This window comes from Aplidium turbinatum, chromosome 3, assembly GCF_918807975.1.
Source record: "Aplidium turbinatum chromosome 3, kaAplTurb1.1, whole genome shotgun sequence".
NCBI classification, from domain to species: Eukaryota; Metazoa; Chordata; class Ascidiacea; order Aplousobranchia; family Polyclinidae; genus Aplidium; species Aplidium turbinatum.
This window is the reverse complement of record NC_137474.1, coordinates 47139496-47157521: the sequence shown is the minus strand read 5'-3', so window position 1 is coordinate 47157521 and position 18026 is coordinate 47139496. Positions and strand designations below refer to the sequence as shown.

The 18026-nt window shown below is 40.7% G+C and overlaps 2 protein-coding genes across 2 annotated transcripts; one reads left to right on the top strand and one right to left on the bottom strand.

Annotated features, from left to right (window-relative positions):
* Positions 1-236: 236 nt before the first annotated feature.
* LOC145767018 (enoyl-CoA delta isomerase 1, mitochondrial-like) lies at positions 237-1957 on the top strand. Its single transcript, XM_082578747.1, has 5 exons — positions 237-382; positions 511-694; positions 846-989; positions 1055-1218; positions 1492-1957. Exons 1-5 carry the CDS (start codon positions 277-279, stop codon positions 1737-1739), a joined length of 846 nt encoding a protein of 281 aa, XP_082434873.1. The 5' UTR covers positions 237-276; the 3' UTR covers positions 1740-1957.
* Positions 1958-3819: 1862 nt separating this feature from the next.
* On the bottom strand, positions 3820-7725 carry LOC145766199 (peroxiredoxin-2-like). The gene is made up of 6 exons (XM_082577861.1): positions 7580-7725; positions 6584-6701; positions 5722-5838; positions 5413-5535; positions 5165-5330; positions 3820-3957 (listed from the first exon to the last, which is right to left on the bottom strand). Exons 1-6 carry the CDS (start codon positions 7704-7706, stop codon positions 3889-3891), a joined length of 720 nt encoding a protein of 239 aa, XP_082433987.1. The 5' UTR covers positions 7707-7725; the 3' UTR covers positions 3820-3888.
* Positions 7726-18026: the final 10301 nt, after the last annotated feature.

Genomic DNA, 18026 nt, shown 5'->3' with positions numbered 1-18026 from the left:
GAGTGGTTAATCAAAACGCTCATCTAAAAGTGCAATCAATTACGCCTTCTGGACAAGTTTCACTTCAAAGTCGAACATGTTGAAAAGAGGCTACACTACATTGCATAGGACTATAACAGTTTCAAAACCAGTTTCTGGTGCTTTGTCATTGACTTTGCTCATATCACCATGTCTGTGTTTGCTTGGATTTTACATGTTGAATGAGGATGGCTTAATAACAATCTATTTTTAGATTTCAACATTAAAATTGAATGTGACTGACTGGTTTGTCATAGAATGAGTTTGTCAAGAGTTTTCTCATCTTCATTGTTGAAGCGAGCATGTGGACATTGCTCGAGATGCTTTTCAAATGACAATAAAGTTCATGTGGCAAGAGATGAAGGTTCGTTGTATGTGATGGCATTTTATAAAATGAATTCATGGCCGGCACCAATCATTTGGTATTGACAACCTGCATGTGATGATATTTAGGATTCTCCTCAAAATATTCTAATTGGTCTGTACATCCAGGTTTAGCAACAGTGACTTTGGCCGATCCGCCAGTGAACAGCCTAAGTGTTGATCTTCTTGCTTGTATCTCCGATGAAATGAAAAAGTTAAATATAGACAACTCCGTCAAGGGAATTCTTATCACATCCAAGTTCAACGGCCAAGTGTTCTCAGCCGGGCTCAATATTTACGACATGTTTGACAAGTAAGCCATTGTGAAATAATAAGTGTCACAACAATGTGACACATTAACGTGATGTTTGATCAAAGTTAATATCTCCGTACAAAGAGTTTATTGCTTGCCTCGTTTCAAATTCTCTTCAAAGATCAACAGAAGAGTTTTAATTTCCCTTCAGATCAGAGTCGTATCTAGCTGGGTTCTGGAAGAATGTCCAAGAGTGGTACCTGGACATCTATGGATGCGGGAAGCCAGTGGTGGCGGCCATCAATGGTCACGCTCCGGCTGGAGGATGCGGAATGGCACTAATGGCAGATTACCGGTGAGTCTGGTCGACAACTCGCTTCATTGTCTCTGCATCCTCCTCCAACGCCTCCTCCATTGCAGCGTGATGATGGAGGGGAAGAGGATCGGACTCAACGAGACTCAGCTTGGCATCGCTGCCCCTTTCTTCCTGGCCGATCTAATGACATCAGCAGTGGGGAGCAGACGGAGTGAACTGACGGTCCTCCATGGAGCCATGCCCACCGCGGAGGATGCTCTGAAGATGGGTGAGTTCTCATGAGGCATAAACATTCTCCACACTTTGATCTCGATGTTTTCAAACGCTCTGTAGAACAATGGCAATATTCTCGAGCGTTTGAAGCTTCCGAACCACAGACCTTAGTTCGGCCACCAAGGTTGAAGTAACTTTCCTCAATGCAATGTAAGTTTGCGAATGGAATGTTATCCGAGCACGTTGCTGGCGGTAAGACCGTGTTGAGAATGATGGTTTGATGAAGCGGTTGCCTTTAATAAGTTATTTGATTACAATTTATTTCAAGGAATGGTGGACGAAGTTAGTGACGTGGACAAAGTAAGCGTGTTGGCGCGTCAACAGTTATCGATCCTCTCCAAGATCCCCCAGCCCGCTTACCTCCTCACTAAAAGGCTCTACAGGAAGGAAAAGTTGGATCTTCTCATAAACAACAGAGAGGCCGATGTCGCTAACTTTGTGGGATTTGTCAGCCAGCCCGGCATCCAGGAAGCCATCGGGAGGTATCTGGACAACCTCAAGCGGAGGAAGAAGTGACGTGACCTTCTACAAACCTGTATGACGTCATTGTTAATCAGTGCCCGCAGCCGACAAATCCTATGCAAGTTGTGACAATAATCATTTGTTGCGTGGCCGAATATTAGCAACCCCACCTTGCGGTTGTCACTTAATTATTTTCTTCCGCATGGAAGAAAGGTGCTGTGATCAAAAGTAAAGAATGAGACGAGAATAAAATGGTTGGTTTTGAATCTTTATCCTCGGACTGACAAAGTTTCGTTTCGCATACTTGTAACTTAGAGGCTTTTAACGCAAGGCCGGTTACCGAGATTGACAGAGTGAAGTTTTCGATTGTTGAAGTGTTGTTGCCGGGGGATTATTCCATCCATGAGGTGCCGCTGAATGGAGAGCAGTCCTTAGAATGCGTTGCTCAAGCGCACACCTCGAGACTCGAACCGCTTGATCTTGAAGCTTCTTTCACGAATTCACGCGCTAACCAATTCAGTTATCGGGGCGGACATTAAAACTAACAGAAGAGGTGAAAGTTCCAAGCGGAACCAACTCTGTAGGTTGTTTGAAAAATATGAAGTAAAAACTAGACGCTAACTGATAGAGCCAATTGGCAGTGTTGTACGTTGACAGCGTCAACTTTTTGTTAACGCTGAGGCTAGCGCCGTCAACTATTTTGCCGATTTTAAGCGTCAAGCGCTATGCGTCATTTTTTGTTTGTTTGTTTTTCATATCTTTACCCTGCATTGTTGGAAAGGGGACTTGAGCGCTATGCATCGGTGTACGCCTTTCGACGTACACCTGACCCACGCTGCAGCCGACGGCAGTGACTGTTTCCGGTTGTCTGCTCTACTTATGACTTAAATTTGGTAGCCTAATAATTGCCTCTACCCATTACTCGAAATCGATCACTGGGTAGAGGCAATTATCGTAAAGTTTCTTGCCCAGAGAAAGAACAGCAAGTACGGGTGGCTGGAGTCGAACATGCAGGCTCTCGACTGCGAGCCCAACGCGCTAACCACTCGGCCACTGTTGGTCCTCCTGGAAAATCTCGTTTCACAATGTATTCTGGCCAGCGCGACTCATCCGAATTGCCGGCTTTCGTGTTGGTTGGAATGGCTCTCTGGAATACAAGCGGAAGAAGTTTGCCAAATGGTGATCACTCATATCGTGAGCAGTATCGAGAACGAGGGATCAGAGAGAGAAAATCAATGAATGTCATCGCGGAGGTTGAAGATACTTTATTTCAAGAGCTCTATGCCCCTGAAAAGAGCGATGTTGGTGCAGTGGACCTCGTTAAAGATTTATATATGCTAAGCCATCACAGCACGCTTGGAACAGTGATAGGCTACCTTTCCGAGTAAACGCTTTCAAGACTTGTTTTTAAAATAGGCCTACAACACTGTGAACACACCAATACCATTCAGCGCTGCTGTGGAACGCATGTTTTCGCTTGGAAAGGACATTATGCGTTCCAAACGCAGCAGATTGTCAGAAAAACGTTTTGAAATGCTTAATTGTGTTTCTACAAAGAAATAACTAATATGCTAAAGCAGCTAATTACAGTACAGTCTCAAAACATAAAACCTGCTCTTTATTAATAGCTATTGTTAACCTAAACTTGGTTGAAATACTTCCGTTTTGCGAGACCCTGGCTAAAATAGCGCTGACGCCGTCATTTCATTGACGCGTACAACACTGCCAATTGGTGACAGACACTGAGCCGTTCTATTGCATAACAAGGTTTATGAAACCAACTTATAACCCAGTCGCGGTTGACAAGGAAGAGAACACCTTCGTACCCGGAATGATTTTAAGAGCCCTGGGCTGTATTATGCGCACTGCCTGGTTTTCTTTTCATTTTTTACATCTTGACAGAGACAAAATAAAGTTTTGTCGTTTGTAATTTCCTGCTTTCATTCTGTTTTACTCAAACGGTTCCTTTTTCTCGCTGAACAGTGTCGCAAAAGCACGCACTTACAAAATGTGAGATCATTTGGAGGCAAGCGCCAGACTTTGTTCCTCGCGCGAGCTGTGATGATTGAAGCGAAACGTCACATAAGTATGTAGGCCATCCGCGTAATGTCGCTAATGATCAACCACAACGAGCTCGCTGCTTCATCTTCGACGTTTATTCCGCAAACTCAGACACATCACAGCACCCCCTCAACTGATGACATCACAACTCCCCCTTGGCTTCCGAAGTCTTGTGGAAATATTTCAGTTTATTCTTTGGGTCGGGAATGATCTGAAAAGTTCATTTGAAAATAATCCAGGGCTGTGGAGGGGGCGAAAGTTATGGCTGTGATGTCTATATAATGTATGTAATTTAAATGGTGGTAGCCACTTTAAAGGGCGGGGAAACCCAAATTAACTTTTTGCGAGTTTTTTGTTTCAGCGTGATGTCATTGTGTACAACATGCGTTTTAGCAAAAAAAAAATCCAAATTTTGTTGCACTCGTCTCGCTAAGGCCGCTTTTGTTTGATACCCGTTTGCGAGGTCTCGCGCGCATCAAGCTGTGATGCTGTGAAGCATCAAACAAAATACTGCATCATATATTGTTTCAGTTGCATCATCTTATATCTGATGCAGTATTTTGAAGTAATGCAAAAATCGTCATAAATCAAGTCTGGTCTTAAACTTTTGGCCACAACTATATGTACCTTGTGACGTCACAGCGAACAGCATCACAGCTTGATGCGCTACGAGACCTCGCAAACGGGTATCAAACAAAAGCGGCCTTAGCGAGACGAGGACAACAAAATTTGGATTTTTTTATTGCTAAAACGCATGTTGTACACAATGACATCACGCTGAAACAAAAAACTCGCAAAGTTAATTTGGGTTTCCCCGCCCTTTAACATAACAACTTTTGTAAGGCATGAACCAATCCAAGCATGGTTTAAGTAGCTACCTTCCAATAGTGACTCTTCTAGCACTAAGCCAGAGAGTTGATCAGTGCTTTTGACGTTGTTTGGAAATTACAGAAGAAAAGAGAGTTATGACAAATGTGGGAATCGAACCCACGCCATCCAACTGTATTTCACAGGACACGTGACGCTGGCTATGTTAAGGTGGCTACCGAAAATTATAACTTACGACTCCACTCTTTAGTGTTGCCAGATTTTAGTTTTTGTATTTTTATGATTTTTAAAAACGAAATTGAAACTTTCACAAACGCTTTTATTTACTAGTGAAGTTTAAGAGTGTTACACAGAGAACAAAAAAAATATTTTGAAAAGATTACAAAGTACAAACAAAAATGTTAAGTCGGAATCGGTCTTTTTTGAACCACTCCGGACATGCCAAAATCCTTCTTACTCCACAGAGAGATGAAACTACGAAGTGGAAAAGATGTTTGACTTCGTAGCTGCAATTCTTGTTTAACCAATCCCACATAAGTTTTCAGCGAGAACAAACAATCAAACTACCATGTAAACCTTGATGAACTGACCGTATCCTTGCCGGGCTGCCAGCCAGCCGGACAAACCTCCCCATGGTCATCCGTGTATTGGAAAGCCTGGACCAACCTCAGCGTTTCATCCACCGACCGGCCCACTGGAAGGTCGTTCATCGTGATCTGGCGGAGAATTCCTTTCGTATCGATGATGAATAAACCACTGAAAATGAACACCCAATAATTTAGTTTTTCTTTGCTAACTTGACCAGGCCTCAGACAACGAAGATCAGGAAATAACCCACCGCAAGGTGTGTCCAAGATCTTCCAGGAGGACTCCGTAGTCCCGGGAGATTTTATGTGTGAGATCAGAGAGTAGGGGAATGTTCATCTTTCCCAAACCGCCCTCCGAGCGAGGGGTGTTGATCCTGTGAACCCCAAAACTTTAATTTAAACAAGAATAAAGTGACTGGTTTTAGAAACACAACTTGTGGTCGGGGAGTAGGAATCCATAGATTGGGCAAGTGCTTAAAGGCCATGAACTGAACATGACACACAAATCCAATTCCTGGTAAGCTTTTGATAAAAACATAATGATGTCAATGTCAACTCACCACGCTAAATGAGTGAAGTGTGAGTCCACGGACGCGGCTACCACCTCCGTGTTAATCTTTCGGAATTCCTCAATTCGATCGGAAAATGCGATGATCTCAGTCGGACAGACAAATGTGCTGCAATTACAGAAATGCGAATGAATGACTTGAGCTTTTCAACTAAATTAAGGGTGTCATGCTCCTCATGTTGGAATATGGATACATGCTCCTCATGGAGCCATGGAATATGCAAACATGGGAAGTTACATGCTCCTTATGGAGCCATGTTGGAATATGCAAACATGGGAGGTTATATGCTCCTCATGGAGCCATGTTGGAATATGCAAACATGGGAGGTTACATGCTCCTCATGGAGACATGTTGGAACATGCAAACATGGGAAGTTACATGCTCCTCATGGAGCCATGTTGGAATATGCAAATATGGGAGGTTGCATGCTCCTCATGGAGTCATGTTGGAATATGCAAACATGGGAGGTTGCATGCTCCTCATGGAGCCATGTTGGAATTTGCAAACATGGGCGGTTGCATGCTCCTCATGGAGCCATGTTGGAATATGCAAACATGGGAGGTTACATGCTCCTCATGGAGCCATGTTGGAATATGCAAACATGGGAAGTTACATGCTCCTCATGGAGCCATGTTGGAATATGCAAACATGGGAGGTTACATGCTCCTCATGGAGCCATGTTGGAATATGCAAACATGGGAGGTGACATGCTCCACATGGAGCCATGGTTCAACATCAAGTTGCTGTAATAAACTTCAACAGAAATCAAACCTTGAGCCGACGTGTGCAATGTGATATTTAGAAAGGCAAGTATAATGTGGTTGTGTAACTTACACAGCACTAACGCACTTACAAATCAAGTGGATAAAAGAAAAATACAAGATATTTTCCTTCATAATCCTTCAGCTTAATCTCCTTAGAATCTCCATTAACAATCGCCGTTCCCTCCCAATCTGGGGCAGGTTTAGATACTAAACAGACAAATAATGTTTTTTTAGAAAAATTACCAAAACAAAAACAAGTTAAATAAATGAAACAGCACAACAACAGTTCGAATGTTAGCTTGTGCTTTCTTCATTACAAACTCAATCACTTCCCAAATGCATGAGTTAATGTGCTTCAACCTTTTTTTCTTCACCCGGCCAAGGGGCTTACCATCCTTGAGCAATGGCAGTGACTCTGCAGTCAATGAGTTGGCAGCATTGACCCTGGGAGATTCAGGATCACGAAAATCCTCAAAGAACTTTTATGCAAACAACTAGGATTACTTGTGTTCCAACAGATGAGCAAACATAATCTCAATGCAACTACAGTATCTGATATTTAAATTGCTGTTTTTTTTTGCAGTGTCAGTTCACTGCGTACATTTAAATACCGGTAGAAGAAAATTATTTCATTCTAAAATTAAAGTATCATCAGTTTCAAATGTTACATTAACGTAATTACATTCATCAGTCAAGTAGCAGCAGAACAATCAGCACCATGTACTGGAGGTTGATTGAGTGATTTGAATTTTCAAAAAGAGACATGGCAACTTTCAGATGTCTTATGTTGGGCAAAACTTAAAGGCTACAAGCACCAATGCATGGCACCACATGGTTAATTGCTTGTTACCTTATGTCTCGGTGATCCATCTAATAAGATAACATAGTGTAGGGTGGCTAAACAATCTCAAACTCTTGCACACTCATCAAGTTTCTTCCTGTCAATGAGGGCTGGAGGCAATGAATCAATGATCAACCCTTTTGAGATTGCACTTATAAACCAACATAGTTACCTGCTAGCATGATCAAACAAACTACACCTGCTGAAATCGACAGCAATTCTCAAACTCAAGAAAATTACTCACTTTGTGCTTTTGTTGATTGTAAAAGATGACTTGAATAAGGGGGCCAAAACAAGCCACCAAATTGATTCTGATCTACGGCAAATATTGGACTAAAGCACGCAAACAAAAGCAATCCTTGCAATGTCATGTCAACAAAATAAAGTAGATTACCTAGTCAAAAGTACAAAAGACATTTTAAATATTAACAGAACACATATGATAGCTTACTTCCACAAAATTTTTGGCAGTGGCTATTTGACCGGCGCCGGTCTTTGAATCTGAAACACTATTTGACCGGTCATGACGTCCCTATACAGGCACCTTTTTCTCTTTCAAAGCAAAAGAGAAGCGCGTATATAAGTTCTAAATTCGACAATTTTATTCAACTCGATCCGTGGCACGTGCGATACTTCGCCGGCTTCTATTCTAGATGGAATGAGTTTGATACTACCCAGAAGCGTTCTTTTTTTTTAAAAAACTAAATTTTGACCCGAAGTGCATTTTTGTAGTCAATTTTTAATTTGAGTTGCCTACAGCCCAATTTTTTATGTCTTTTCAAATGTGAGTAATAGAGTTTTTTTAATTCGCTGGAATTTGAGAATTTCTCTGGGTAATTTTCCGTTTGTGGCCGTGCTAACTACTGATATATAGCCTACTACATAATTTTTCATTCAGGCACGTTTTAAACCTTTCAAGGTTTTGCCAAGTTTTCCCGTTCATTAATGTGCTGGTAGGTCTATATCGATTTTTGTAGTTAGTATCTTTTTCGTCCCGGACGCGTTAATGACGAAAAATAAAACGATTGATTGATGTGAGTTGTGACCGTGTTTGCCAAACAAAGCATTACATTTTTGCTCTCAACAAGTTAGTTACCGGTATATACAATGCTTCTTTTAAAAAAATGGTAATGGTATGTAAACGTAATGCAACTCAAATTAAAAATTGACTACAAAAATGCACTTCGGGTCAAAATTTAGTTAAAAAAAAAAGAACGCTTCCGGGTAGTATCGAACTCATTCCCTCTAGAATAGGAGCCGAACTTATATACGCGCTTCTCGTCTTTTGCATTGAAAGAGAAAAGGGGACTGTATAGTAACGTCATGACCGGTCATATAGTGTTTCAGATTCAAAGACCGGAGCCGGTCAAATAGCCACTGCCAAAATTTTTTGTCCCATAACTTCAAAAAGTAGAGGTCAAGGTAAGGCTTGGAGAAAAGTCAATTTGTTTAATAATTATTTTCAACTTTTTTGAGGTTGCAGTTGTGTGCCTCTATTTTTATGTTCTTTGAACAATTTCTTTTTGACTCATTTAAAAATAGTAAGCATCCACTACTGCTGTACCATAGTAATACAGGTAACAAAAGTGTGAAAGCCATTCCTGTAATGTGAACAGACCTCTGATGTACAGTAGGCTACTATTGTATTGTTATTCACAACTCTTCATAGGATAGTGCAGCCAGCTGAGCCAGGGCAATATACAACTCCGTCGCAATAGAATGTGTCGATCTGTGGTGTATCAACCAAGTTTAGAAGATTACGATAAACATTTAAAATAAAAGCCCTACTGAACCTTGCAATGGGTTATTGCAAATATTTAAATAAAAAATCTCAATGCTTAAACTCCTGCAAGTTACACTTTTTAATTTGTTGAAACGAAGGTAGTTTTTACCTTGAGCATTTTATGAAAAAAGCTTTCTTGTCATTTTATGAAAAACTTATCAAGTCTTCTTTAACCATTTGAATACCGATTTATGATCTTTTTGCAAAACAATATTCCTATTCGCTTGCCAAAAATCTATTTGTAATCCGGTTTCTTATATATAATTTGTACACAAAGACTTCGATATGGTACAACTTTAAATCACCACATATAATTTTACTGCTGTATAGCGAGTGAAGAAATACCAAAAAAGTTTCACTACGGTCTGCAACCATCCATAAAAATCCAAACAAAAAATCAAATTATCAACGTGACTGGTGTATTGTTTGTACACGTATTTGTTCCGCATGAAAAACTTTTTACCAAGGTTGCCAGAGCCAGACCTTCAGTTACTTTTCATTCCAAAACAACCTTATAAATAACTTAAAGTCGGCTACGTAGCCGTCAGCCGAGTGGTGAGAACGTCTGCGCGACGTTCGAAAGGGCGGGGTTCGACACCGCTTCAGAGCACGCGGCTGTGTCTCGGCAAAGACACTTAATGGCAAGCCAAAATAAGGGGGGCAGTTGACTCGAAGACTATAGGCTATGTCACTTCGCTGCTTCCTGTCGTCTGTTGTATTGCATCTGTCTTCTTCTTCTTTCGTTTGAGACTAGATCAAATCAAATTTCAGGGCAGGTGGTGGAGAGCCAGGTGAGTGTAGCTTCGTCCAGCGTTGCTATACCATGCGTTCCATTTGGTGCTTTGTAGATGGGGCATTTGAGAACAGCAGTTTGTTCCTCCGCGCCGCATTTGCAGGCCGATGAGGGAGCCAGACCCCACTTGTGCATGTTGGAATGATTTGGTTTGGTTTTTTGAATCTTTATCCTCGGACTTGCAAAGCCTTGATTGGTTTTCCTGGTGGTTTCGCATAACTTACTTGTACAGCATTGGTGCCCAACCTTTTTGTTGTCACGGACCCCTTTGGACAAATTATAAATTCTGCGGACCCCTACCTAAATTTTTCCTGAACTCAATTAACATACTATTGACTATTGTAATAATTAAATGAGAGAAATGAAATTAAAATGATCGCTTTACGTTTTTTCCCCAAAATTCATCAAGGTAATCAGGGACCCCCAAATGCTTTTTCACGGACCTCCAAGGGGTCCGCAGACCCCAGGTTAGGAACCACTGTTGTAAAGGCTAGAGATTGTAGATCATATATATTGTCCTCTTCAGGAATAACATAACGGTAGGCCTACATACAATTTAAAGTGCCCCTGACAGGTTGGACTCAAGTATAGTAACTTTTCTAAGCATTTTCTAGCGCAGAATTATGCTTAGCGAACTTTTTAATCTTAACCTCGAAGCTCGACTGATTAGGGCGTAATTTATACAAAACGACAGTTCTGCAGCGCCACCACAGGCGAAACTCCATATTTCACTGCTCTGGGACGACTTTGGTGGTGTTACGTCATCCTGGGTGGGCGTCGTTAGCGACGGATAAAACAAATGCTTTCTAGATGTAATTGGTGGATCACAGTTTGGTTGGAGTTGGTACAAGTGGTTGCTTTTTTCGAAGATTTATTGTTTTTTGCAGTTTAATAAAACTGTACTGGATACGTTCCTACAAAACCTAAAATACACTTGAAATGAAAAATTAAGAAATCGTACGGTTCATCTTTATTCATCACTATTCATAAATAAATAAAAGTTCTCTCTCTCTCATAATGTGCCTTCAGTTGGCCATTGAAATCCGGTGTAACGGCCATCTGGACTTGAAAATTGTTTCGGATTCGCCAAACAATGCATGACGGCAGCACAATCCGATTGTTGCTCCCGAGAGCACCACCTTGTAGTATCCACTTCAATACATGCCTGTAACCTAAGCGACTAATTACCGATACTGCCTGCAAGGAAATAACATCACTTCGTTTAGTGTGCATTCTTTAGCGTTTAGGGTATTTTTAGCCTAATGTAGCATCCTTACTCTTTTGATAGGTCTCCGTTTTCTCCTTTCTGTTTATTGCTTTTTCTCCAGTTGTTTTCTGCTCCTCATAAAAAAAAGTCCTCAGAACTGCAGGATGTAGGCTAAGTGTGCCTCAAAATCGGTCAAATTGGTAACACAGCTAGATGCGTCTTTTTTCAAAAGTTCTTTTGTCTGTGACACTTCATGGCAACATACACATTCATTGGGCTGGGACATAGACTCGCACTTGTAGCAAACGCAGCACCTACAGTTCCCAGCACGCCACTCATTGCTTAGAAGATCCAAATCGGCTTGGTGGTGTTAACAAAATCATCTCCATTGAAGTGAAGAGAACATATACGACTAGTTTTGTATGGTCCATCCCACTTTCGAACACTTGAAGAAAACTTTGTCTGTTTACTTCTCAGCACCTTGTTTTGTTTGAAAGCATGAAAAGATAGCACACGTTTTTGTCACTGACTCTGTCACATATACAGCAATTTCCAGGCATTACCTCAACCATAAATTAAGGATACTGTCTGTGAGATGCTGCTGTTACACTGCAAATGGCTATAGCCAGATTAGGAAAAATAAAAAGTTATCCAAATTGTAGCCCTACAAGAGTATAGAAAATCTGCAATTTCAATTGAATTGAGATGCTGTTTGATAAAAATAAACTCAATCTATTTGATCTAAACCTGATAGTAATAATAAGTTGACTTTTTCATTTCGGTAATTCTCATTTTGCACATGCTTAAGACCAATAGAGCCCCACACATTGACGTTTTGGAGCAGTCGTACCATACCTTACCAACTCACCCATGGGCTCTATCCAAGGGGGGGTGAGGGGGGTGATCACCCCCCCACTAATTGGAGTGGGGGGGTGATCAATGCAAAATCACCCCCCCACTCATTTGGCTTTGAAAAGGTTTTGTGCTATTTTATTAATCAAATTTTGAAAAATATATTTTCGCTGTTGGCACATTTTGAATTTTTTATCAATATGAATATATATTTCATTTCAATATGATTTTTTGGTTTGGCAACCCTGAACTACAAGCCAGGCGTTTACATTGTGTTTTAACTTAGCTTGCTTGGTAGCCACTTTAACAAGAAAAAATTCTGCCACTGCAAATGACTAGAATGACACCGCCAACCAATCAGAACATGTTATAAGAGGCTATACCGTCCAATTGTGACTTCCTCGCACTTAGCCAGAGAGTTAATCTTTGCTTTGAAATTTATTTGGTAATTACAGAAGAAAAAAGAGCAATAGCAGTCGAACCCACGTCAATGAAATGACTACTTTCTAACCCTAACCCCTAAAAAGCCAACCAGTTGCCAACTTAGTCGGCAGCAGTGGCCGAGTGGTTAGCGCGTTGGGCTCGCAGTCGAGAGCCTGCATGTTCGACTCCACCCCCCCCCCCCCCGCACTTGCTGTTGTTTCTCTGGGGAAGAAACTTCACTATGAGTATAATTGCCTCTACTCAGTGATCGATTTCGAGTAATGTAGTACCAAATTTAAGTCATAAGTAGAGTAGACAACCGGAAACAGACATTGCCGTCGGCTGCAGCGTGGGTCAGGTATACGTCAGAAGGCCTACACCGATGCATAGCGCTCAAGTCCGCTTTCTCGCAATGCAGGGTAAAAATATGAAAAACAAATAAACAAACAAACAAACAGCTGATAGAAAATCCAGCACTTGATTTGCTTTGTATCATCTTCTTTTCGCCCTTTTTCACGTCACGAAAAACGTAGTTTATGATTGGTTCGAGTTTTCATTTGCAGTGCGAGAAATATTTCTTGTTAAGTGACTACCAGTTTGCTTACCCAAAAATGCCCTTTCCGAAACATACTTTGTGAAACGATTTGGAAACCCTATGCTTCGATCAGAAAGAAGCTGATGCTGCAATGGGGGGTCTGGGGGGCGTAGCCCCCCAGAAGTTGAAATGACTAGCCTATGACGATTTTAGCCCACTGTCCAAAAATCACCCCCCCCGAATTCTAAAAGTGGATAGAGCCCCTGAACTCACCACAGAGAAAGAATGTATCCTTCCCACCCATGGTGACGTCACAGCGAGGTTGGCGTTTTTATTTTCGCAATTGAATGAGTGCCAGATTTGCCAAAAGTGAACGAAAGTTTGCAAGCGTGTAACTTAGTAGCCTGTTGATATTTTTTAATTTTTGCTGGTCAGGGAAGTTTGTTAGTGTCATCTCTTTGGTATCTTAGGTAAATTTAGCAAATTTATTTTCCTGTCAGAGGCACTTTAACTACATCTGAATAAAATACAATGGTTTACTAAATCTTTAAACAGGAAAAAACAAAAAATTGCACAGTATACTTCTAACTAGCTAAAACTCAACGATATGGGCTCTATGAGAATCAAAGGTAATTCAATCAAAAAGTGTTCTTCTTCTCTCGTGATGTCGCTATATGTCAGGGCATCCGTTGGTTAGCCACTGCCTGGTGTCGTCATCGATAGAAACTAGGCCTTCCATACCATGAGGTGGTCTGTATAGCCGCCAATCCTTGATAATGTGGGCTGCCGTCTGCATTTCACCACACTCACAAGCAGCACTCTCTGCCAAGTCCCAACGCAACATGTCTGCACCATAGCGTCCAACACCAGTGAGCAAACGGTTACGCCTTGATGAGGCAAGTCTAGAGAGGCCATGGCCCAGCTGGTTTTCGGCGGGAATCTAAATACTTGGCGAAGTGGGGATGTGCTGCTTGACCATTGTTCACAGTCACACCATGCCGCGTGGCATCACTGTTTACTAGGGCTTCCACCAGAGGCTGCCAGAAGGTCTTGTGCAGCGCGTACAAATGGCTTTCTTGATTTTAACCGCTGCTTTGGTGGATATCTCAGCGTGGTTGCGTGTAGCAGATGGCCGGGGTTTAAAGCTTTACGGCTCAGAGAAAGAACAGCACGTTGGCTCAATGTTTGCGAGGACAGGTAAGCAGTCAGTTGGAGTTGGACGGAGGCAACCTGTGACAGTTCGCAGGCAGTTGTTGATATCAAAAAGTGTTGAACAGATCACACGATGTGGTAGAAAATCAAATGTCTGTTCAAAGGTAGATTGTTACGTTGTACAAGGCTTCTAAGATCTTGGTTTGATACTCAGACCTGCCTCTGGACATGATCTCAAATTGCTTGATAGAAATGTAGCGGACGTTGTATAGATTTGACTATCCGCCCATACCTAGCTGTGAATAAGTATCCCTCAGCGAGATTCCGAGCGCGGTAGTGCGGCGGGAATGAACAGAGAACAATGTCTATGCTTCTTGATTATACGTATAAATTTATTGTAGAAATGAATGCATCACACCATCACATAAACTTAAAGGCATACTAAATGAAATTTTCAAACGGGAATTAAGCATTAAAATGCGTAAACTGAATATCCAAAAATATATTTCCAAAGAAATTACCGAAAAAAAATGTTTTCAATGGCGCTGGCAAGGCCCAAAGTCCAATATTTCATTTATTTTCATTTTTTTTCAAAATGACCAAAAAGTGCAAACACAGCTCGAGAATACGTCACAAAAGACAGCAATAACAAAAGCCACGTTACAACATCTGATGTTTTAACATCAGATCTGAGGTTTTGAGCAAACTGTGTGATGTTTTGACGTTGAAATCTGATGTTTTGATGTACATACATACATAGCCTACATAGCCTACAGTTAACCGTATCTGTCACCGCTTCCTTTTGGCGGCAAGAGTTACTGGCCGAGACCATCAGGTCTACGTCTCTCTTATTGCTAATTACTCTGTCGGCTTATATCAAATAACAACGGGAAAAAGTATGCCGTTGGTCAAAAGCCTTATCTATCACTTCAATCAATTTATTTCCCAAAACATATTCGTGATTGTGTATTTTAGGTAGAAAAAGTGATAAAGACTCGGTTTTTAACCTATTTTCGCCATTTCTTGGTCAAATTTCTCAGTTCACATTTTATTTTGAAAGTCCTCTTGCATTGAATACAGAATTTCATCAATTTTGTTTTTTCGTTTCCGTGCAAACAGTATTCCATGCACTTTTTGCACTACAAAGCAATTTGCGCGAATAACAAATTACCTTCCTAATTATTGTCTACCAGCAAAGAATGACTCATTCGAAGCACGGTCTCTCCTTATGCAGCGTGAACGTCTGAACTGTCGTAAAATGCCCCTTTATGTTTTTAAAATTTATTATTTTATTATTTAAAATGCCAACCCATTAGTTACTTTCAAAATGCCATATGTGAAAGTAACTAATGGGTTGGTGTCCATATTGACGTCGATTCCACGTCAAGTAATGTCGAATAATTGTACATAACCCTGTAGCAATTATTTTCGACTTGGATAGGCGATAGCGAAATTCTTTAGTCAAAAATCTCATCTTAGGTAAATTTGACATTAGTAGATGTTAAATCAACGTAACCTCTTCATTGTCTTGCATGGCTGAAAGCGTTTTCCGCACGCTAAGGAAATAAACTCAATCATTATGAATGACAAACACAAAATGAAACCGCACGCTAATAGTAAACTGTCAATCCAGCTATTGAATATCAGTAAATTTCTTGCATTTCATAACTGGCTGTGACAAAAGGTTTATTGTGAACTTCACAATTATCCGATACCAACATAATCGGGATAAAAAGTTGGGGCAAGAAAAAAAGTAAAAGTCAAGAAATCTCAGGTTTCTAGCGTCAATGCTTCTATGTGAAATTGCTGAATTAGCAGAGGGCGAGACCATAAGGTCTACGCCAGTAACAGATACGGTTAAATCGCCGGCAGTAACAACTGTTGCGTGATCAGCTGATTGCTCGTCTTTTGTTACGTAGACTGTACAGTCGCACGCTTTGCTGCTCAGGCCCATTCTGGTTTTGAAAGCTCTGACAAAGTACGTGCGGAGTGCTGATCAGACCGCAATGTGGCAAAATTTTATTGAAAATTGTTTTATGGTAGTAGGTTAAACACAAAGAACGTGGAAAATCGCCAACTCAAGTTTTTCCTTTAGTATCCCTCAGGGATCCCTTTAAAGGGTTGCAACCATCTTTCCAGGAATAGAACGCAATTCAAATCATAAATTAAACTCGTCACCACAACTGATCGTTCTGTTTCTCTCCATCTGTGTATTTCTCCTTCTGTGCATTTCTCCTTCTGTGTATGTTTGTGTGTATGGGCTCGACGCTAGACGCGTCTGTTTAAAGGTTTTCAAAGTTGCTAGAAATGGCCAGAGCCGCGCTCGCAATCGATATACAAAAATCGCTGTGGCATTCAACATGTGAGGTACGACGTTAAAGAGACGTAAAACTACGTATAATTGCCTAAAAAATTGCCTAAAAAAACACACAAATGCCTAACCGGCGGGGAAACCCAAATTAACTTTTGCGAGTTTTCTATTTCAACGTGATGTCATTGTGTACAGTTCTCACAATCATGGTCGAATCACGTGGCTATTCATAACAAGTTTCATTTGACCAGAAGCTTCCAGAGACTAAGGTAGGCCTGTTACGGGCAATCGTTTCCCAAATCAAACGTCATATAAAACCGCTAAGGTCTACTTAACCTGGTGTCTTACGTCATGAAATATTGCTAAAAAATGAGCAGAGATTGCATCATACTTACACCATGTAAGGTATTTCATCTTAAATCTTGAATTACGAAATGTTGCAGAAGCCAAATTTACCTCGTGCTGGAATGACACGACAATACATATCACTGTTACGTCACAGTATACAAGTTACGGTATGTGGTTTGAAATATCTCAAGTCAGTTTCGTCATTTTAGAATTGTCGTTGGAAAGGTTGGTCGAATATTAAAACTGTTTTGATTATGCTTACCAACTAGACGAAATTTTCGTCTTTTATCCTCAGTGATCTGTATTGTGGTGACAAGTTTTAGTGCGTATCGCGTTGCGCTCCTTTTCGACAGCCTGTGGCTATTTTTTCTTGAAATACAATTCGTGAAAAGACGTTCTCAGAAAAGTATTTTTTTGGTGTCATCGCATACAGACGAAAGGATTCGGGAATTTTATGTTACAACTTTCCCACAAAGATATTATGGATTTCCGCTGTGACCAAGGCCTAATGTTACAAATCGTTTGTCAGAGGCTTTGCAGTCCGAAAATATAGGTCCAAATCTACTAACTAGTCGGTAGCAGTGGCCGAGTAGTTAGCACGTTGGGCTCGCAGTCGAGAGCCTGCATGTTCGACTCCAGCCACCCGCACTTGCTGTTGTTTCTCTGGGCAAGAAATCTTAGATCGATTTCGAGTAATGGGTAGTACCAAATTTAAGTCATAAGTAGAGTAGACAACCGGAAATAGACATTGCAGTCGGCTGCAGCGTGGGTCAGGTGTACGTCGAAAGGCGTAGACCGATGCATAGCGCTCAAGTCCGCTTTCCCGCAATGCAGGATAAAGATAATAAAACAAACAAACAAAAACAACTAATTGTTTTCATCGAGAGGCTACACACCTTCAATCTTCTTTGTACGTACGTCTTAAAATGATTATGGTTTCGCCACATTTTTCTTTTGTTATTTTTTTTAATTTTTTTATTTTTGGATTTTATGTTCATAACATGTTTTTTTTTTCAAAATAAAATGACAAAAACTATAATGGTGAAAACCGAATTCATTAGTTTTTCGTTGTCTTTAGAGTCTAGATGTATCCTCATTTTTGTCTTTGTCAACATTTCTTTTTCGTATTGGCTGAGCTTGGACAACGGTTATTAAAGAAGCAAAGTAGGCTACTCTCCATCTCTTTAACTTTTTTGAATTTTTATAAGCTCGTTTTTTGGTACCATAACTCTAAACCTGTTTACTTTTTGAATTTTTATATTTTTGTTCAGTTCAGACATATTTTAT